The sequence below is a fragment of the Lissotriton vulgaris genome, chromosome 10 (genome assembly GCF_964263255.1).
Source record: "Lissotriton vulgaris chromosome 10, aLisVul1.2, whole genome shotgun sequence".
NCBI lineage: Eukaryota > Metazoa > Chordata > Amphibia > Caudata > Salamandridae > Lissotriton > Lissotriton vulgaris.
In genome coordinates this window covers 996787954-996810511 of record NC_141698.1, presented here as the reverse complement: position 1 = coordinate 996810511, position 22558 = coordinate 996787954, and the positions used below count along the sequence as shown (strand labels likewise).

Sequence of the window (22558 nt, the reverse complement as noted above, 5' to 3'; positions counted from 1 at the left end):
TTCGCTAGGTCTCTGCTGCACAAACGCCACATACGCACATACCTTCTCACAGTATGTCACACCTCTATCACAACTGTGAAGCAGCACACGTTCTACCAATCTGCTTAGCAAGCTCATACTGACCTTGTACTAAAAATAAGGCATCTGCAGACAACAACAAATGAGAGCGGCTATAAGAAAAGATGCTAGAGAAGTGCTTGACAATAAGGCATCCAAAAAGTAACCTGAACCTGAAGAAACAGATGCAGCAGATAATTGAAAAGCTGCTGTAATAATGAGTAATAGCATGTAAAAATGTGATGACATCTGAGAAAAAAATGTTTTCCAGGCAGAAAAGGGTGACTGAAAAAAAAGAACCCTGTAAGAGCCAGCCTTTATTATAACCAGTCCAGTCTTCTTTCCACAAACAGTGGCAACATTGTTTACATTTAGAAACTGCAATTGATGCGCACATCTCACCTGGTGTACGCAATTCTGACTTTCCAACCATTCGTTGTCAAGTGGCCCGGTTACGCAGCTGCACTTGACACCGCAGGGGATCCCAGATCAAAACTTAAGTGTAAATTCACACAAATTGTACAAATGAGACTTCTACTATGGGCTTTTTTAGATGTGCGGGGAAAAATGAGAATGGTGCATTTCAACATTTGGGCCACTGTGGAAGTGGGAATTTTTTTATCACTTTTTAGAGGTAGACATGATCATCAAGGTACAAGGTGCTCTTTAACCCCTTCGCTGCGGCGGCTATTACGCCGCAGCGCTAATGGGGAGGCGGGGCCGGGCGGCGGTTCCGTGCTCGTGACGGAACCGCTCCGTCACGGCCCGCGGGTGAGACGAGCTTGTGATGGATAGGTTCCGTCACAGCCCCACCCGCTCTTCAGAACGTCAGCGCAGGTGCGGAATTCGCACCGCGCATGTGCGGCGAGCGGGCCATGACGGAACCGTTCCGTCACCAGCAAAGCCCACACGAGGCTCGTGGCGGAACGGTTCCGTCACGAGCATGGGAGGGGTTAAAATATAGAAGAAAGTAAAGACTTCAAGCCTTTTACTTTACGGTGCCTATTAACAGAGGCATTTTGGATCACGTAAATTATTACTCTAGCAGCAGTTTTTTTACATACTCTTACATGCTCTTGTGAATACCCCTAAAAAATCTAAAATGACAATAAAATGGGAATATTCACATACAATAGTATAAATAGAAAGGCCTTCACCGCATGTTTGCTCATAGGGAGTTGACTGTTTCTGGGACGATTTACAGCAGCTAGTAATTGTAAGCAAATGCGTACTCCTTTTGGTATTCATAAATGATTTTGTGAATCAGCCCCTATATTTCTACATTGCTTGCTCAGTCATCAAGCCATTAAGTCATGCCTGCTGCCTCCTAGTTTGGAAGAAATATTTTGGATGCTGATCTTTCACTTTTTATGCTCATCTCCAGTTGTCCGGTCGCTTTCAAAGCCCTGAGATCTCTGCGCTCATGCTTGTGTCGATATTTACCCGCAAGCCATATGTCAACCATCGAGCATGGTTTACATCCCTCATCTCTGTTTCACAAACGCCTCTAGATAAACATTTCACATCTGTGTGGGGTCCATCAATCCTTATTTCATCTCTCCTGCATCTTTCATTGCATCAACACTCGATTTTTCACTCTGTGCTCAATTGTACATAGGTAGTTTGCCAGACTGGCATGAGAAATCACAGACCTTAATGTATCAAGATGTGAAAAAGGTTTCCAAATCCCCTACATCAGCACAGGCCCAAGACAAGCCTGTCTATTGGTTTGTCAGATGATGAAGCAAAGCCTGAAGTTGGCCAGTGTCCAATTTGCTGACTTCAAAATACTGAGTCTGCAGTGTTTAATGAGAAACATGTGACTTGTTCTACTTTCAGAGAAGAGCAGGTGATGTTTAACCCCTTCGATGCTCATGACGAGCACAGCTCATCTAGCACCTCTCGTGTGCTCATGATGAGCTGAGCTCGTCATGTAAAAGGGGATTCAGCAAATATCAGCACAGATGGGGAATTGCTGCATCAGTGATGGTGTTAAGCCAGACTTATCTTAAGCCTCAGCCCTGAGAGCCACCACTAACAGTGATCTAGTTGCCCTCATATTCGTCTGGTGATGCTCCAGATATTCTTGAGAAGACCAGATCTTGACTTCTCACATCTGCCGCACCAGGAACAAATTCTCAGGCGAAATGTCTTGGTTCCTGGTATAGACTAGTCTTCTAATGAGATATATATTATGGTCAAAGCATTTATGTCCTAAATGCAGCATTGTACCTTGATCTCACCTTTTTTAAGAGCTGAGACACTATGTCCAGAAAAGCAAAGGGCCATAGTTACAGTTTGGGAGATGGAATACTACGTGGCAGATGTACCGTCTACCATAATACAAGCACAGTAATCCTTATGGCACTTGTAATACCGCGAACAGGATATCAGTCACATTTGTGACAGAGTATATCCCATCTGACAAACAATACATAAGACAACTTTTAAGGTATGTGTTATCTGAGGTTGGAGGAAGATCCCTTCAATTTGATTGTCAAGTGCATCAATATGAATTTGTCCTTGTCAGCAACAAATTACTTTCTTGCCTTTTGTGGGAATTAGTCATAGATGTGCAAGGAAAGAAAAAAATAAGGAATCATGCAACTGGAGAGATATGTGCTGACTCTCTGAATATTGCCAGTAATTTTTGGGAATGTGCATTTAACAGGGGAGTTCATTTAGCAAATTTCAGAAAACAATATTCTTGCTACAGGCAACATTGTATTTCTTGAAATGTAGGACGGCCATTTTGAAGATATGTTGTAGTTTTAACGCTCTTGATCAAATTCCCAAATTACTGCAGAATTGAATGAATGGTGTATTTTGGTCATGAACCCTTTGTTTAATGAACCCAGTGACTAAACATGGAATCATGGTAACCCGACACTTGAAACTGTGATGCACATGTTTGTTTCGGCTACAGGGGAGCTGTTTGATAAGCATGCGAGCTCGCGCCACTCCTTGTTTAACACAGAGACAGCTGTGAATCCCAAGTCAACCCTGAGGCGGAGGAGAACCATAATTGGAATCCCAACACTATCCCAGCAGGACCAAGGTGACAACATTGCTTATACTATGTACCCTTCAACTTGTAAGAGAAGCTCTGATCACTGTTGTGGCTTGTGAAAGATGGATGCATTAACATTTCCATCTGTATTTATCCATATTTATTTTTTAACCATCTTATTGGTATTTATCCATATTTATTTTGTGTTTCAAAAAAAATGGGCATCGAAAAATTTTATATTTCCACATTTATTTAACAGATACATTTGCACTCATACTTTGATGCCTGTTGTGTTTTAGCAAATTAGGTAGCCAGAAATAACAAAACACTACACCTTCAGGTAAATATTAGCATTATATACAAATATGTGTTAAGCTATGCCTGTATTTAAGGACATCTCATCACAATTTTTACCTCCCAATGCTGTTCATGTATTCAGCTGTTGACATGGAATACATAAAGAACAGCTTGAAGATTCATTCACAAGAAGCACAATTTTCTGTATTTAAAAATAAATACAGACAGACAGGAAACACGTTGTTTTCTGACTGTATTTATCTGTAAAAATCTGTAAAAAAAAGGACAACTGGGATCCTTAGTAATAATGAGGTCTATGCATTCTTGTTTAGACAAGTATTTGTGGTTTTCCTGACCAATCAAACATCTCTGGCTGTTTGAGCTGTGTTGTTTGTAGGTCGAGAGGCAATGAAGCATTTATTGGATTTTTTTTTTAGTTCAAAAAGAATTTTATTAGTCATAAAATAAGGCATCAATACATAATACATGAAAAGAATTGTGGGAAATAAGGGAAAGGGAAGGGGAAAGAAAGAAAGAATAGTCAGGATATACTTTACGAGGGATTAAGTAACAAAAACTCTTCATGGGCAATAAAACTGAATATAAGGGTTGCAATAGTTACATATCAAAAGCAGGTGCAAATGAACACATATCAGGTAATAATGCAGAAAGAGAGAGGAAATGCAAAGGGTATCAGGGGGGCGTGGAAACCTCCTGCTGGGCAGGTCGCGGGCCAAATGAAAGAGTCGTACAATTATCCAAATACATCGTAACAGGATGCCATACGTCTGCACGTTTTGCTGCCATTTGGGCAGGAAAAACAAAAGCAGTGTCAAGCCTGTGATTATGACAAACATTGTACCACTATGCTTTAAAAGAAATGTTAGAAGCAGCCTTCCAATTGATGGTAATCTGTTGGAACCCAACAGCCAACAGTAAGTCAACAATACAAACATGTAGGTCAGTCCATTCCCAACAAGGTGAAAGACTCCCTAAAAAGAGATGGGTGTGAGACAGGGGAATATAGGTATGGAAAATTACATTAATTTGAGCTCAGACCTGCAACCAAAAATCATGTACATGCTTACAGAGAAATAGCATATGAAATAAGGTAGCGTGAGGTAAGGTGCAAGACCAACACGCGTGTGAAACAGTAGAGAACCGCTTGTTAAGGGTAAAAGGAGTGTGTAGCAGCCTGTTGTAGATGAAAAACAAGGATTGCGTCAAGGACGCCGCTCTGGACGTTTTACGAACCTTTGTCCAGATCTTGTCCATAAGGATACAGGCCATGATGTGGCAAAGTCCTGTTCCCACTGCTCTTCCACCCTAGACTTAGGCCTAATAGATGTGTTGGCATGAAGGTACTTGTAAATAACAGAGGCCTTAGGAGTAGCATGTAGGAGAGAGTGAAGTCGGAGAGCAGGAGTAGGAGAAGTGGGGGGAGGTTGTGCTTGTAGGAGTCGAGTGTAGACTTCCATGACCGCTGTTTTAAGTAGAAGATATTTGGGAGCAAAGGACGAGGGCAAACCAAAGGAGGAACAAAGAGTGTGGAAGGGCAGAAAAGTAGAAAGTAAAAATAACTGTGAAATCCAAACCAATCCTCTATTCCTCCAGGATTTCCAATAAAAGGGCTTATCATGAATTAAAAGATACTTATTATGCCAAATGGCGGATGAGAGAAATTCAGCAGTGGTCGCAGGGGGAGAGGGCTGGAGGATAAGAGGAGCTTGGCAGTAAATTTATGAATAGGAGTGGGAATCAAGGAGGGTTTGCGTGAGAAAGAAATATATTCAGCAAAGAAGAATGGGGAGAGGAAAAGGCGCTCAACCTTAGCACAGAAAGGACAAGGGGAAGTGGGGTCTTGCAACCAAAAGGAAGCTTGGCGTAACAAAATGGCCTTTTGATAGGCTGGAAAGTCCGGGAAATTAAATCCCACCTTCAAAAGTAGGGCGGATTAATCTGGCAAGGGACATTCTGGGCTTTTTGTTATGCCACAAAAAGGAGGATAAGATCGAATTGATTTTCTTGAAAATTTGGCTGGGATGGAAACAGGGATATTGGAGATTGTGTAGAGAATAATGGGGGATAGCATCATCTTAATGGTGTCGAGACGACCCCACTAGGACAAATAGAGAGGATGCCATCTAGTCGTTAGGTCAGATATTTTTTGAGTGCATTTAGTCAAACCGAGGGAAATGGTGTCTGAAATGGAGGGGGTGATGTGCAAACCTAAGTATTTAATATGGGAGGGACTCCAAGTAAAGTTGGAAGCATTGAAATCAGGTTTAAAAGTGAACTTCATCAGGGGTAGGATCTCACATTTGTCATTGTTGAGCTTGTAGCCAGAGATTGAGGAATAGTTCTGCACTTCCTCCAGGAAAGTGGGAATCGAGTCTGTGGGGTTGGAGATGAAGAGTAAAATATCATCTGCATAGGCAGCAAGCTTAATGGGAGACTCTGCGGTCTGAAAACCATGTATGTCGGGATTCTGGCGAAGCTTGGATAGAAAGGGCTCCAAAGCCAGGTTGAAAAGGAAAGGTGAAAGGGGGCAACCTTGACGAACATCTTTACCAAGGTCAAAGTAGGCAGAGATCTGACCATTTGCACCTACCGCAGCGCATGGGTGAGAATACAGCAGTGAGACTAAGGAAATGAATTTGGGGCCAAACCATCCGAGAGTGTGAAAAAGATATGGCCATTCAACCCTATCAAATGCCTTCTCAGCATCCAGGGCAATCGCTGCAAGGGAATGTTGGAGATGCGAGGACTTCGATAATATGTTAAATAAAAGTCTGGTGTTATCGGTGATGTATCTCCCTTTAACGAAACCAGACTGCTCTTTGTCTAAGAGGTCAGGAAGTAAATGTTCCAGCCTTATCGCCAAAGACTTAGTGAAGATTTTATAGTCAATGTTTACAAGGGAAATAGGTCTGTAATTTTTGCAATGTTTCGCATCTTTTCCTTCTTTGGGTATTAAACAAATGTGTGCATCGGAGAAGGTCCCTGAGGAGTTGCCTAGAGCAGTAAAAGTGTTTAGGAAAGAATGGAGTTTTGGAATCAGTAATTTTGAAAAGTGAAGATAAAATTCAACGGTAAAACCGTCTGGTCCAGGGGCTCTGTTGAGTTTGAGATGCTGGAGCGCAGTGAGTAATTCCTTCTGCGAAATGTCAGTCTCCAAGAGGGAAAGGTCAAGAGGAAAGTGTCCCAGCTTTTGGATAGAAGCGAAGAAGTGTGTGAGGGAATGGAGAGAGGGTTGAGTTTCAGAGGTGTAAAGGGTTTTGTAGAAACGGGAGAACTCAGTAAGGATGTCGGCCTCTTTGTGCTGTAGGTTAGAATAGGTATCATAAATGGATTCAATGTTCAGCTTATCATGCTTAACCTTCAGATAATTGGCAAGAAGTTTCCCAGCTTTGTTCCTGCCACCATAAAACTTAGCACTTGACTTTAACAAATACAAGGAGGCCTCTTCTGTAGATTTCTCATTAAATTTAATCTTGGCAGTGACAAGAGCCATCAGACTATCTTTTGAATGCGAAGTGAAGTAGGCGTGTTCCAATCTCTTAATGTCACAAAGAAGATTTTTAGTGAATTGACGTGCAATCCTACGCTTCTTTGCGAGATAGCAAATAATAAAGTCGCATGCTGCTGCCTTAAAAGCATCCCAAATGGTATGTTCCGGGATGGAAGGGGCATCATTGAACAAGAAAAATTCATCAAAAAAGGCAGTGAAGGAAGTGGTTAATTTGGGATCCAGGAGGAGGGTATCGTTAAAGCTCCACCTTTTGGGCCCAACACTTTTAGGGATCACGTCAACGCTAATTAGAACAGGGGCATGATCCGAGAGTAAAATCGGACCATTTTCAGCAACAGTGAGTGTTTGGGCAAGATTATGAGAAACAAAAATGTAATCGATCCGCGGCTGGGATCGATGGGACGGAGAGTAAAAAATAATAAATAAATTCCCGTCGGATTACAAAGTCGCCAGGAGTCGAGAAGCTTATGTTGGGAGATGGCTTGAGTAAAGAGTCTATGTGATTTGTTGGGAATATAAGTGGCATCGGAATTCCTGTCGATAAAAGGATCAAAGGGTTGGTTACAATCACCAGCGAGGATAAAGTTTTCATCCATAAATTGGGTAATACGTTGAGAAAACTCAGCCCAAAAGAGAGGTTCGCCATTGGTGGGAGCATAGACATTAAGGAGAGAGATTGGAAAACCTCTAAGAGATAGCCTGACAGGTGTGATAAAATTCTCTGACGTTTAATTGGAGAATTAATACCCTTAACATTCCACAATACAATATTCAGTGACATACTATAAACAGTAATCCATAGGAAATAAAATAGGCAAAATCAGGATAAAAACCCATGAATAAGAATGGAATAAGAGAAGATAGATACAGAGCAGAGATTTGGAAAAGAAAAATAAAGAGGAGAACGATGAGAACCAGATAATATGCAGGAAGGGAGAGCAAAGTGGAAACTAGAAGTAGGTGCAAAAGGGTCAGATTGAAAACAGAGAAGGCATAAAGATAAGTACAACCTGAAAAAAAGAAGTTATCACTCCTGCACAAACAAGGAAGCTGAAACATAAGAGGAAGGGTAAAAAACAAAAGAACAAGAGAATAGGAAGGAACAAAGGAAAAACATACCTACAAAAATAGAAGACGAGAATGAACGGAGGGGGGAAGGGACCACATAGGTAAGGCAACACATCCGAGGTCAGCTGGGCAGTGAACCAGGGAGACATCATCAGACAGGGAAGGATTCCTGTGGAGGCAAAGAGGGGAGAACAGATTACAAAGGTCTGTCGAAGGAGAACACGGAGTAAACAACAACAATGCAACTTAAGGGAGGTAACAGTCGAAAGAGTCAAACGTTATAGAAAGATAAAACATGACCAAAAACAAGAACATTGTGAAAACAAGCAAGACTTCAACTCAGCCAGGGCAAGAGGAGTAAGGTCCAGAAGAGTCCATGGCGGTGGTCTTATGTGCGTTGATGAAGCTCTGCAGTCGCACCGGATCATCATAGGTAGTCGTCCTGTTGTTGTAGGTAACTATAAACAAGCAGGGATGATACAGGCCGTATCGAGCACCCATGGAACGAAGGTCGACTCTCATGCCAAGGAAGGCCTTCCGGCGGTTCGCAGTCGCCTTTGCATAGTCCTGAGCAAAGAACAGAGAAAAGCCAGACCATGTTATTTTGGAGAGGCCTTGGCAGCCGCTAGAACCTTTAAAAGGTCAGTGTACTCCAGAAAGTAGAGAATGATGCCTCTTGGTCGTTGTGATATGGAAGCAGATGTAGGTGGACGGCCTAGTCGATGAGTACGCTGAATGTTAAGAGTCGTACCTTCTTATAAATGGAGTAATTTGGGGAGGAAAGATTTGAAAAAAGCAGGTGAGTCCGAACCCTCAAGACCTTCTGCCAAGCCGTAAATGCGAAGGTTATTCCTCTTGTTTCTATTTTCTAACTCCTCCACCTGCCTCTGGAGAGTGCCCACCTGCGAGGTTAGATGAGAAACCGTGGTGTGAGTGTCCTGAAGTGATGCGACGGACTGTTCAACTGAGGAGACTCTCGTTTCAATTTGTGACCAGTTGTCCGTAAGAACTTGAAGCTTGGCATTGGTTTCCTCTATAAAAGGACGCAATGTCCTGATTTCCTCCGGAAAAGGGCGAAAAGATCTTATCTCTTCCAGCAAGAGTTCCATGGATACAGGCGTGGATTGTTTGAGTGGCGAAGGGGGATCCTTTTTTAGTCTTTTAACGTTGGTTTTCCCCAGTATTGGCTGAGAAGGTTCCATGGCCGTGTCCGAGCCAGACGAGGTGAGAGAATTCTCTAGTTTAGAAAGAGCAGAGAATACCTTGGAATTTTTCACAAAGGCCACCTTTGTTGGTGTTTTGGAAGGTAGGCGCGACATAGGTTTGAGCTGTCCCATAAAGAAGCAAATTAGAATGGAACTGCCACGCAACGTGCTCTGTCAGCGCAATGGGATGGACAATGTCACAGGGAGACGTGGGAGAGCTGTGAAGAGAAACCCTGAAGAGAGAAAGAAGGCACTGTTGGCGTTGAGGAAAATCACTTGTCGCAAATGCCATGTACAAAGTGTAAATAAGTGGCAAAATTAACAGAAGTAATAAGCGTTGACAACAGGCATGACATCCATCAAGAAGTAGAGCACAGAAGCTAGTGAAATTCAGAACTTGCAACTGGTCGAGTGAAAGCCAGTGGGAGGCAAAAGTGCAGGCACAAACATGTCTGAAGAGTCTGAAGCGAGTCTGAAGAGTCTGAAGTCACAAGCGAGTCTGAAGAGTCACAGCTGAGTAGACAGGGAAGCCTCTAGGGATAAAATGCGAAGATTGAGAGGCCATGAGAGCTCCATAAGCCACACAATGAGGGTATTGTAGCCAGTGGAGATAAAGGCGAACAAGCCACTAAGGATAAAGGGCACTTCAGAAATAACAACAAAGTAAAGGCGCAGCAGTGTGCTGAGGGACGAGTTAAAACACACAGGGTCGTCAGCAAGCCAAAATCTGCATGACCGACAATAGGTATGTGCATGCGCAGCCTGCGTCCACTGGAGGATTACCTAAACTCTCATAAAGAGCATAGAACAGAGTATTTTGAGGGAACCAAAATGGCGGTTATGACGATGAAGAGGAAGCAAGCAATTTGCCACACTCGCATGATAGAAGAATGGTGCCAAGAATACAGTGCAATGGTGGAAAAGCAGCATATATTAGGCGTTATCAGAGCCAGGCCAAAAGCAAATGACAGTTGAGGATTCCAGTCACATCCCGGCAAAGAGAGCACGGTGCGCCAGTTTGCATAAAATGGCGGCCGCGCTAAAAAATGAAAGCCCTCAGACTCACTTGATAAATATGCTGTCATTAAGATGTTCGAAGGGGCTCCAGACGTCGCGCAGGCAACAGGAGTGATCCGATAAGCATGTCACAGCCGCCAAACAGGAGATGTTGAGTAGGACGTGCGAAATCCAGCAAAGGGAGCACAGTGCGTCAACCTACAGAGGATGGTGGCCGCAATCGCAGTGACAGCCCTCCGACTCGTTTCATTAAAATACTCCGTCTCCAAGAAGTTCGGAAGGACCTCAAAGGTCGCGGAGCCCAACAGAAGTGTTCCGATGGCAGGACATTGCCTCCATCCAGGAAAAAAGGAATTTGAAGCAGCAAGTCCCCAGTAGCCGCAGCAGAGCCTCACTCAGGCACCTCCATTACCATCGGGCACCAAGCCACGCCCTCCATTTATTGGATTTTTGATATCAGGATCTGAGGAGAAAATCAAGACCCCCAAGCATTTTATTATATTTTCTCTCTCTATTTGGAAGATCAGGTTACAGCAGGTCATTGCACTTACTTTTGCATTCTCTAGTCTAGTCCTTGTGGAGAAAGGTGGGCCACGTAAAGCCACCACACATTTATAGGTTTGCATTATTCAAGCCTTGTGAGTAAGGAAACATGCTTCTTAGTGAGATATTAGAGCCCGGAGAGTATATTCCTGAGTTACTCCACTTTCCTCTGGGGGAATCGCAAATGTTCCTGGATCACTCTTAAGGAGATTGTCATTCTCCACCACCTAATTTTTTGAGGAAATGCTAAATTAGGGCTTTCACAAATCCATTAGGTTGGGTGTCAAAAGTTCACCTCAGGCAAGCAATTGCAGAAAAGGAACTGTAATGAGGGAGAAGGTTTGCTGTAGAGTTTTTTCTTTCCTTTTGGAATGAGGAGTGAGATGTGAGATTTGGTCCTTGTTAGTTTAGTGCTATTTGCTGGTGATGGATTTTCATTGAGGCAGGACGCTTGCCCAAAGTCACCCTTCATGAAGAAAATACATCGGAGGTCCAATTCAGCAGAACATTTAAGGTTTGTGAACTTGCATTTGCTGCTGAGTTGCTTCATTTACACTTGTTAGGTTACTATAAAATGACAACAATAAGGCATAAATACATTTATGGCTGCATAATTGTGCACCACAGTTGTGTACCCAATCATGCAGTAGTAAATCCCACGCAAGGCGTTAGGAGTGGATGGATTAAGTTATGGATTGCCTTGAGAGTTTGCAAATGCCCCAAAAAAGGGAACTTGTAAACATTCACTAACTTCTCTCTGACCCTTTCCAGTCCTTTCAAATCCTCAGAGATTTGTTTAGTTATAGGCTGGGAGTAAATTGATTTTCAGGTTGAGGAGAGGAACAGATTAGCCCCAACATCATGTGGGTGTTGGTGAAGAGGTTTTTGTACTCTGCATACAATGCCACAACTGGACATAGCCAGTACCATGCCTGAGGACATTGGACTGGCCTAGTTTTTCATTTGTACTTCTGCCAATGTCCGTGAATCCCAAGAAGTAGCAAATATACACCCATTTGTAGAGGTACATTTACATGTGCAAATTTACAAATTTTAAGAATTGGGTTCGGATTAATAAAGTGATTTTTGCTTGTTCGGGAAGGTAGGACATTTCAGTGAGAAGCGATGCCACGTGGTGTTGTGTATTAGTTTTCAGACCCACATGTCCTTTTTAAAGATGTTGGTCTTGAGATCTGTGTCCCTACAATATGCCTAGAAATGTTACATGGCCACATTTTATGTATCTCTTCCCCAAGACATTGTAGGAGAAGTAGAAATTTGCAGACTCTTAGTATTGGAAATGATGCTTTTGTACTTCAAAGCTCAATATAAAAGAATCTCTCAACAAAAAATTCACACTGTAAGTTTAAATACAAAAGTAATTTCCAGTTAGAGTTGCTCAAGAAAAAGAAGTCAAACTATAGAATAGTAAACTTAGGGACACATGGACAACCGTTAGGATTTGCGACTCGCAAATTGCGATTTTTAGCAGCTTGCAATTTGCGAGTCCCAAAACCTGATGTACAACAATGTCTCAGATGTCTCAGATTCCCAAGTGGGTCGCGAGGGACCTACCTTACTATTATTCATGAGGCAGGTCGCAATTTGTGACCCATTGGGAATGGCCAGCTCTAACTGGGATGGTGGCCTGCTGGGTCAACAGACCATCATATCTGTGACTGCTTTTTAAATAATTTTTACGAAAAACAACGGCCCTTGACACAAAAATTGAAGATTGTAATAATTATAGGCCACGATGTGCGCTATAACAACTAGAAAGTCCAGCCGGACTTGCAAATTTATTCAATAATTCAATAATCAGTTTGAAGAACAATAAACCAGTGGGACACAGTCCTGTATCCACAACGCTTACATAAACTTGGAGACAATACAAACACATGGGATATATCAGGCAAGTAACCAAAAATGGAGCAAGAAAAGGAAACTCTACAATGTGCTTGCTTCACATATGCGGGGAACAAAACAGATTATGCACATAATAGTGAACTAGTGTTAAGCCCACATATCATGTCGACGGCGTTTCGATCCATTCAAGAATGGTGGATCATCATCAGGACTACCATTGTCTGCCTGATTAAAAGCATTAGGACGAGGAGAGCTGCCACAATAAGTCCAAGGCGCTGGGGCGGAATTGGTCACAGCTAACTAGGCGTAGAGTGCTGGCGTGCTTGTGCCGAGTACCCTGGAGGGGATGAAGCAGTAGGCTCGGCACCGCAGTTAAAAGGGTCTGAAGTTAAAATATCAGGGTAGTGGTGCGGGGATCCTGGTAGCACTACAGCTGGGGGCGATAACTTATGGAAGTTGCCGCGTGAATTTATGGTTGACCAAGGATGCGACGCGTCTCGAATTTGAGGCACGAATCTGTAAAGCCGGTGGGGGTCCAAGGGAGTAGGGGACCCGTGTGTTCGGCTATTAGTAGAGCTGTGTAGGTTCCTTCGTCCTCGATGGAACGACAGGAGACGTCCCGGTGCACGATCGCGCCGTGGTTCCACGATCGCGCCGTGGAACCACGGCGCGATCGTGCACCGGGACGTCTCCTGTCGTTCCATCGAGGACGAAGGAACCTACACAGCTCTACTTATAGCCGAACACATGGGTCCCCCTACTCCCTTGGACCCCCACCGGCTTTACAGATTCGTGCCTCAAATTCGAGACGCGTCGCATCCTTGGTCAACCATAAATTCACGCGGCAACTTCCATAAGTTATCGCCCCCAGCTGTAGCGCTACCAGGATCCCCGCACCACTACCCTGATATTTTAACTTCAGACCCTTTTTACTGCGGTGCCGAGCCTACTGCTTCATCCCATCCAGGGTACTCGGCACAAGCACGCCAGCACTCTACGGCTAGTTAGCTGTGACCAATTCCGCCCCAGCGCCTTGGACTTATTGTGGCAGCTCTCCTCGTCCTAATGCTTTTAATCAGGCAGACAATGGTAGTCCTGATGATGATCCACCATTCTTGAATGGATCGAAACGCCGTCGACATGATATGTGGGCTTAACACTAGTTCACTATTATGTGCATAATCTGTTTTGTTCCCCGCATATGTGAAGCAAGCATATTGTAGAGTTTCCTTTTCTTGCTCCATTTTTGGTTACTTGCCTGATATATCCCATGTGTTTGTATTGTCTCCAAGTTTATGTAAGCGTTGTGGATACAGGACTGTGTCCCACTGGTTTATTGTTCTTCAAACTGATTATTGAATTATTGAATAAATTTGCAAGTCCGGCTGGACTTTCTTGTTGTTATAGCGCACATCGTGGCCTATAATTATTACAATCTTCAATTTTTGTGTCAAGGGCCGTTGTTTTTCGTAAAAGTTGATACCCCAGGTCCTTGCCTACCTAGAGGGTTCCCTTGTTTTTTATAGTTGCTTTTTAAATAAAGCATTTTTTTTATGTAACTCGTTTTCCATAAAGGAAATCAAGATGCATTTTAGAAATCAAAATGAAAAGATTTATTTTCATTTTTAGAGAGTGGGCAGTGGTTCGTGGGACCACTGCCTGCTCTGAAAAAATGTTAACGCCCCCATTCACAAAGGGGAAGGGGTCCCTTTGGAGTCCCTTCCCGTTTGATGAATCGCTTACCAGCAATTTGAAATTGGTGGTAATCTGCACATGTTTTGCAAACGTATTCCCTGTTGAAAAACATTCATACATACCAGTGCGACTCCCCTTTAGGAAGGGACGCCCTTTACACGCTCCTGCCTAATAGTGACTCACAAACCCTATTTTGCGAGTTGTTAATAGGTTACCAAATTTCAGAATAGGGTTGGTACATAGCAAAATGCATTTCACCGGTTGCAAACATTTATGACCGGTAAAATGCATCGTACATCTGGCCCTTAATGTTCTGAGCGATATTATAGAATAATGTTTTAAGACACTAGACCTCCACCTAGGTGCAATATTATGTCCTGTTCATCACTTAATGTTCATGAAAAGTAACTTAACAATGTGGTTTTAAACGACTGTGCACTATTACTCAATGCTTAAAATGTGGTTCTCGCCCTTTAGGTATTTCCAATGCTGTAACACCGACCAAGGACCCTGCTAGCTCTACAGAAGCACATTCAACTCCTATTAAAGCTGAAGCTGCTAATGCAAGGCATCCGATTGTTCATGCTGTTGCTCCACAGCCGTTGCCACATCCGCTGAGAAAGACACATAGTGACCTAGGCCGAATTGTGCAGTCACATACTTGTCCTTCACTGGCCAGGATGGACAGCGCAACCATGATGTATGCCAAACCTGCTTGCAATGGGACACGTGATGCCGCTTTTCCCCCTCCTTGGCAAGGAGACTCATTCAGCTACATGAGCCCATCTAGCCCACCAGCCACGCCGAACAACCAAGTCATTGACAGTGTTAAATGTTCTGCAGAGTATAACTCGAAGACATCCCTGAACCTGACCTCTCCCGCGAGGTGTAAAGGGGGGGATTCTTTTTTTGTGCCCATAGTGGAACCCGAAAAGAACAATGTGTCTGGTCTGTTTACTTGTTCCGCTCCTGTCTCGCCAATGGTGAGAAGCCCTAGGTCTGAGGATTTTAAGCTGGCCTTCCTTCCCAGCCATCAAGAGGAAGATGATTCGTCAGTCATTCATGCTGAAGAAAATGCCTGTACGTATCGCGAGAGATCATTGTCCATGCCCACAGACTCAGGCTCTCTTTCCTCAGTGGACATTGTGTTCTCAGAGAACAGGAGGGGAAGTGGCAACTATGCACTCAGCTATCCCAGTGGGAGCTCTGAGGAAAGTACAAGCACAGAGAATATCTCCATAGGTGCTGAGCAAGAGGACTTAGATAAAAGACGCAGATCTCGAAACATCTCCCTGAAGAAGGCAAAGAAGAAGCCTTCCCCACCAACACGCAGCGTTTCGTTGATCAAAGATGGAAGTGTCCAGAAAGCAGGCGCGGGAGTGGCATTGTCTAAAGAACAGAGGCCAAAAAGCCTTTGCATATCATTTGACAATCAAGATGATGCCTTTGCCCCCAGTGACAGCCAAGATAACGGAGTCTTACCTGTTGTGAAAGATGCTGAAAACATGCATCTTAGCCATCATTGGTATCTTTCAGACTGGAAAGCCAGTGACCCGTACAGATCACTTTCTGGTTCTAGCACTGCAACAGGCACGACGGTGATTGAGTGCATAAAGGCACGTGGGAGTTCAGAGTCGCTCACTTCGCTATCTATTTCCAGGGCTACAACACCTTCCCAACTTACTGCTGAGGCAGAATCGAAGATTTCTTCTCCTGGTAGGCCTCCTGCACTGATGTCACCATCAAGTGGTTATTCTAGTCAGTCAGAAACTCCGACACCAACAATCCCATCATCTATGATTTTAGGGCATTCTCCCTATCAGACCTGCAAGGTCAGACCAATGGTGCCTGAGAGAAAGTCATCACTTCCTGCAGCTTCACCAATAGAGAAAAGCCCCAAATCGAGACTTCAATTTGAACTCCCCATTACTCCTCCCACCCATTTGGATCTGTCTAGCTTAAGAATGCCTCCAAAGGGCAAGACCAGGGTAAGCCGGCACTATTCAGATTCCACATTTGGAATCAAAATTGGGCCACCAAAAACCAGTCCGGTCCAGCCAGTGATGCCAATGGTTACTCAGTCTGATTTAAGATCGGTCCGCCTTCGATCTGTCAGCAAATCTGAGCCAGAAGATAACATTGATGGTGTGGATATCCCAGAGGAGCAGGTAGAAGAAGTCTTCCCTTTGCCAGAAAAGAAAGTAAAGCCGCCTGTGGCAGAGAAGCCTCCCATGTGCAAAAGACCACAACACTTAGCCCAGAAGCCACATTCCATGTCCCAAGAATCTCTGGCAGCCTCGCCCACCTTTCCGCAGAACATGGACACAGACACAAAAGAAAAGACTTTGCATCATGACATATACACGGTGATCCGAAAACCAAAACACAAGAAGAACCAAGAAGCAAAAAACCAAACTGCAGCTTCTCCCTCAGGAGAAGTTCAAGAAAGGTTTTTCACCAGAGTGCCCACCGGAATGCGGGATTCTCGGAGACTTGGGGAAGAAGAACAGTCAAGGATAAAATATATACCAGAAAGAATAATTGTGCAGAGTATGGGAGACCAAGAGAAGAAAAAAGTCAAGATCCCACCACCAATCCCCAAAAAGCCTAGTGTGCTGTACATCCCTACCACTAGCCCCCAAACCACTCAAGTTGTTTGTACGACAGAGCAGAGGTTAACCCCAAGCCCTGTCATCACGGTAGAAAAGGACACCATATGCTTTCCAGAAATCAGTAATTTCCCACTACCGGATGTGACAGGAAATTGTGCTGAATCATCAAATGCTGGACTACATAATTTTGATGCATCATCAGAAAATTCCTCCAACTTCAACTCTGCTGAGAGTTTACCCAGCTGCAACTTTTCAGGTCAGAAGCATTGTTCTCATTCCTCTTTTTAACCATCTTTACCATTTTCCCTTTCTCTTTCTTAGAGTTGTGCCTATGCATTCTGATTAAGTACCAACATTTCAAATGTATTATTAGTAGATCGTTTAAACTATTGGTATTTTGCCTGTTTGTAATCATTTATTCAATTCAATAGAACTGTCCGTGGTAAGCTGGTGAGATAGTTAATTTTTGTAGTCAAGCATTTGTCGCAAAAATAAAAAGTAGGAAAACACAAAACAAAGATGCAGCCCCTAAATGTGACAGCCATACACCTTCAATAAAAATATGAAATTTAAAAAAAAACTATCGCATATAATTTTACTAAGACATCCTAGCAAACAGGTACACTTAGAACACATATAGAAGCCCTTATTTGTTTTAAAGCACATCACAGGAAAATATCATTCTTATTGGTGAAAACAAGGCTTTGTATTAGCGTAACCTAAAGTCATATTTTAAACACACAAAGATTATTAAAGAAAAAGAAAAAAAGGATAAAGAATCGAAAGAAAAGGGATTTGAAAAGTAGCTCATTGGCCTACCTGCGCTGGCACTGAAGTGCACTTCTTTTTAGGCGCATGAGCACAAGTGATCAGGTAAATGCTGTCACTCACAGTGCCAGAGAGCCAATAGCCGAAGTGGGCTGGCCCATGATATATGCTGTAACACAATGTGAATGACAGCTGGACAGGCCAATGGATGAAGAGCCTCGACCCAAAGCCTTATTACAAGAGGCAGCCAAATGCATTGTGCTATATAATTTTCCAAAACATTGGATACAAAACAGTTGACAATAGACAACTGAGAACAGGAAGCCAGAGTATATTACATTCAACAGTACCCACTAGCATTATGTTAGTGGCAGAGGAAATCTTGTATGTGACTATACGGAAACGAGATGACGGAAATAAATGTGACATAAATGTGACACAAGAAAAGCAGTCAGAGCTCGTCGGATGTAGTGTGCCCCACCATAAATATACCCACTGTAAATACTGTGGCAGAAGAAATACTAGAGTTTTAACATACTGTGTCTGTCATAGTCAAAAACCTATCCATAGTCTGCTCCAGAAAAATAAAGTTTTGGAATTTAGGCAACCAAATTCCAGGGCACTTCCTTTAGATATGAGAGTTGTGATTGAACATTCTAGAGTTCTGTGGATGATATTAGGACTCAAATCAAATATTTCAAGTCACTCTTTATGTAAAGTTTGATCAAACAACTCTTGGCCTACTGAATATGTTCAAATATGCTAGCTCTGCTCAAAACCCAACAGAGGGTCTGCTGCATTAAGCGTGGACTTCTCGTTACGTAGGGCTGCTTACAGTGCTATGACTGATGCAAGTTACTAATTACCCCGTTGCTGATCTTACAAGCATAGTCCGCCGATAGATCTATCAGGTTAGTTTTCAAATTTGTCATCAGGTTAATTACACATTTCAATGTCAGTTTCTAGATATTATGTGATTGTTAAGTTTTCCTGTTGTGACAGCTTCCACTTTGCCTGCACTTTTGTTGTGTTTGTTTTCATATTACCCCAAAATGTAAGGCTAGTACATACCTTGCCCACGTATGTAAAGCAGACCTCGCCGTTCCACTTTTAGACCATAAAAACTTGGAGACTATAATGGAGCCAAACTGCTTTTCTTGTGGTGTAGTCATGAACTCATAAATGGAATTCACCCTGGTTATTCTCCACGCTTGAGAATTGCACTTTATTATATCTCTAATATTCATCATCAGGGGAGCTTAGAGTAAATTATGATAATGCAGCTGTTCCAATGCTAGATCACTTTGACAGAGATATCACAGTAAAAACGTTATTCTTTGTTCATTATTTATGTTCTTTTTAGGGAGCTCAATGGAAGTCAATGCAGAGACCATCCACGTCACTCAAAAAACCGCTGACTCAATAGTTGACGACGATGATGATGTTTTTGTGGCATCCCGCACAACGGAAGATTTATTCACAGTCATACACAGGTAGTTATCTGATTTGCTTTAACTCTAGTTACCAAAATGGTGATGCAGTCTGCAACTTCCTCTTCGTCAGAAAACCCTTTCTACCTTGGATCTGTAATAGTTTGTAACTTGCTTGGTCCATTCAAGGAAGTCACAAGGAGACCTTGAATCTTAATGAGGCTGTGTGCCACAGAAACCAATGTGAGTTGTCAAGTTGAGTTACACACCATCCATGATTCCATGATGTACGATATTGGAAAGTATTCCTTAAAAAAAGTTTTCTGTCGTAAAAGTAGTTCCTTTTAGAATATCTGTTTAGCCCAGAAGCAAGCTCACATGAATCATTCAGAAGATAATGTAGTTTACTCTTTTGCAACTAACGTGAACTATACAGCATGGTGAGCTTAGTATTTAGAACAACAATTATATTATTTTGTTACAGGTATACGGATTAAACGCTCTTCTTTAATTGAATAAAGCTCATTAAACTACTTCTAATTAACGGAGAAACCGAGAGCATTGAAGAAATGGGATTACTTTCCACTCTTTACAAATATATTTTTCTTGTATATTTCTGTTTTAGATCAAAAAGGAAGTTGCTAGGTTGGAAGGAACCAGTAGACACATTTGGAAAAAGCTCAAGTTCACATTCACCTGTAAAAAATACCCCCGTTTCTCCAACCAGTGAATCCCCTACTGCAGCAGGCAGCATGGTGAAATCTACCAGCAAAACTGAAGACTTTAAAGCCTTATTACAAAGGAAGGGCAGCAAGACGAGCCTCGGAGCACGCACATCTGCAGCTGAACTTCTCAAAAGCACCAACCCCCTCGCTCGAAGAGTTATGAACGAGTTTGCACAGGACATAGAGAACAACAACAATGGCAAAACCCAGCCATGACAGTGACATCTTCTTGATGAACAAAAAAGATGAAAGTATCTTATACTAAAACGTAGATGTCAGCTATCAGCATTGCAGGAAGGCGTCAACTTTTTTTTTAACAATACAAACATTATCAGTGCTTTCCCATGGATTTTATAATCTGATAGCCTGCCATATGTTTCCTCACTGACTCCTCAAATTATTCTTCTGCCTCCTGGGTTGACCTCAATGTACTGCTTCAAGAGCAAAGAAACACCTTAGGAAGATGATTAAATTCAGCATCGTCTCTTGCAAGGCCCACTTCATGATGTCTTTAGGAGAGAAGATGATTGATGTGGTTGGGTACTGCAGAATGTATTGACATGTTCTCCTGAGGAACACTTTTGACCACCAACTAGTCCATCCTCAGTTCTTAAATGTTCATTTTCCAAGGCAACAGACACTACCCATTGTTTTTGGATGTAGTTCTGGATGTTCAAGCGAACAGTCATAATGTAATCTCCATAGCGGAGCAAAGCTTGAAATATGTTTAGTGACTTTGGCATGTGGTACTTTAAATGGCTGTATGATGGAATTTTTAATCATTTTCTCTTTAAGCTATTTTCTGTGATATTGTTTTCCAAACATAACATTTACAAGTTTATTTGAAACAGTGATACTTAAACCTATGATAACGGGAAGGTGATCAAGATTCTTTATTAAGCATTTGCATAACTAGAGATGAGTCAAGTTGATACAATCAACATCTCAGGCTTATAGACTTAGAGTTTACCTGGAGAAGCCAAGATACTCAGATAAATGCACTGTCCCAAACAGTTGGCAGTGGGGTGTCTTAAGACTTAGATCTCAGGAGAAGGGGATGCTCTATTCCCCTACGTGCACGGACAAGCCACTTAACTTGTACCTAAAATGTGGTAAACAGGGATCGGTGTTACATACAATCAACATTAGCAGCTAATACACTGAGGCAAGTGAAGCAATATGACATCACAACCATGATTGCATTTGTTTAGAAAGAAGTTAATTTTTTAGATTTCCAGCCAATTTATGTCATGCCTGAGGTTTGTTTTGAGTTGTCCGAGAGTAGTAAGAAAATAGCACTTCGGAATCTACGCTGGAAGGTACAAATGAGAACCTTGAGTATATTTAGTATGGGCAACTACAGAAAAATGCAATGCTAAAGAGATTTCTTGGTATTGTGGCAAATACTATATCTTTCAGTTCACTTGTCACAATAAGACCCATGAATGTTATTGACAGCCTTTAAATGTTTTATTTCATTTTTGCTGAACATCTGTGAAGATCATTTCTCTATATAATTGGAAAAAGTGTTTTCTTTCATCATATGTTTGAAACCTGCCATGCAGTGTACACTGCTAAGACATCCATCATGCAACAAGTGCTAAAATCAAAGGGCCTCGCCTTGAGACCCACTGGTAAGTCATGAAACGTGCCAAAATTGTTCACGCAAAGAATAAACTAAATATAACTGCACATATGAAAGGGGTGTTCCCATGCCTTTTTTGGAAACAATACAGATGCCCCCAGCATGCTGGATGCAATAAAGCAGTTCTCAATTGTGGAATTCATTATGTTAGATAATATGGTCTCCAACTGTAACTGTTTTAGCTTTCATTACATAAACTTAGATGTTAATCTATTATTAACACTGTTTGTAAGAGAGTATATTGCTTTACATTTTCTAACAAACTTTTCTCTGTCTCTTTTTAAAATAATGGACACTTAGATTGAGGAATAGTTAAAATATGAGTTTCACTGTGTGGATTAAGTTGATCTGCAACAGAAGAAGCAGTTAGACACAAAAATGTGAGATAAAGGGTTGTTACTTTATGGAATGTGGGGAGAATTAAAATTTTCCCCGCTCTCAAGATGATAACTCTAAAATGTATTTTTAGCTGAATGGCAAGCATTGTATTTATAAACCACAGCAGTATCAACAGCAAAAAAAGAGTTTCCAGAGAAAGCTCAGAACTCCTCATCAGTTCTTCCAGTGAGTCAACCAGATCTGGCTATCCTAGTAATGTATCTGATCCTCTCTGATCCTACATTAAACATGAACACTTACCAGGTAACTGCCCATATGAAAACAGCAAAAACTCTATTTATACCTCACCTTACTCTTCTCACCCCTGAAATTATTAATGCCATAAAGTAAAAGAAAACAACAGAAGAAGAATTATTTGGAAAGGGGGTGTATTACTTGCTTTCTTAGTTGTGAAAGACGTCTGTACTTTTAACCAGGTAAGTGAAGAAATCCCAATTATATTTCAAGCACAGACTCTTTGCCTTATATGCATTATCAGAGTTTAACGATAAGATGCTCTGTTGATGACGGATGAACAAAATCAGTAAAGATGTTTGAGGAAGGCTAAGGGCCATATGTATGAACACATTTTCCCATAGATACAGAATCCGTAAAATCCTTTGATACGTATTATGGCAATGTCCAAGCTCCAACACCACACAAACTCAGCTATTTAGAAACATCTGATCTCTCTTAGACTAGCTCTATGT

The 22558-nt window shown here is 42.2% G+C and overlaps 1 protein-coding gene across 6 annotated transcripts in view; it reads left to right on the top strand.

Moving 5' to 3' along the window:
- Positions 1–21526, top strand: part of NHSL2 (NHS like 2) — a 1157127-nt gene extending 1135601 nt beyond the window's left edge. For 4 of the 6 annotated variants that reach the window (XM_086941999.1, XM_086942001.1, XM_086942002.1 and 1 more), the window contains 4 exons: positions 2984–3115; positions 14768–17158; positions 19034–19163; positions 19726–21526. In XM_086941999.1, coding sequence (XP_086798125.1) covers positions 2984–3115; positions 14768–17158; positions 19034–19163; positions 19726–20041 — 2969 coding nt within the window. In that variant the 3' untranslated portion in view covers positions 20042–21526. The remainder of the gene's footprint in view (positions 1–2983; positions 3116–14767; positions 17159–19033; positions 19164–19725) is intronic. The other 2 variants (XM_086942000.1, XM_086942004.1) reach the window with 1 other exon arrangement.
- The last annotated feature ends 1032 nt before the right edge of the window (positions 21527–22558 follow it).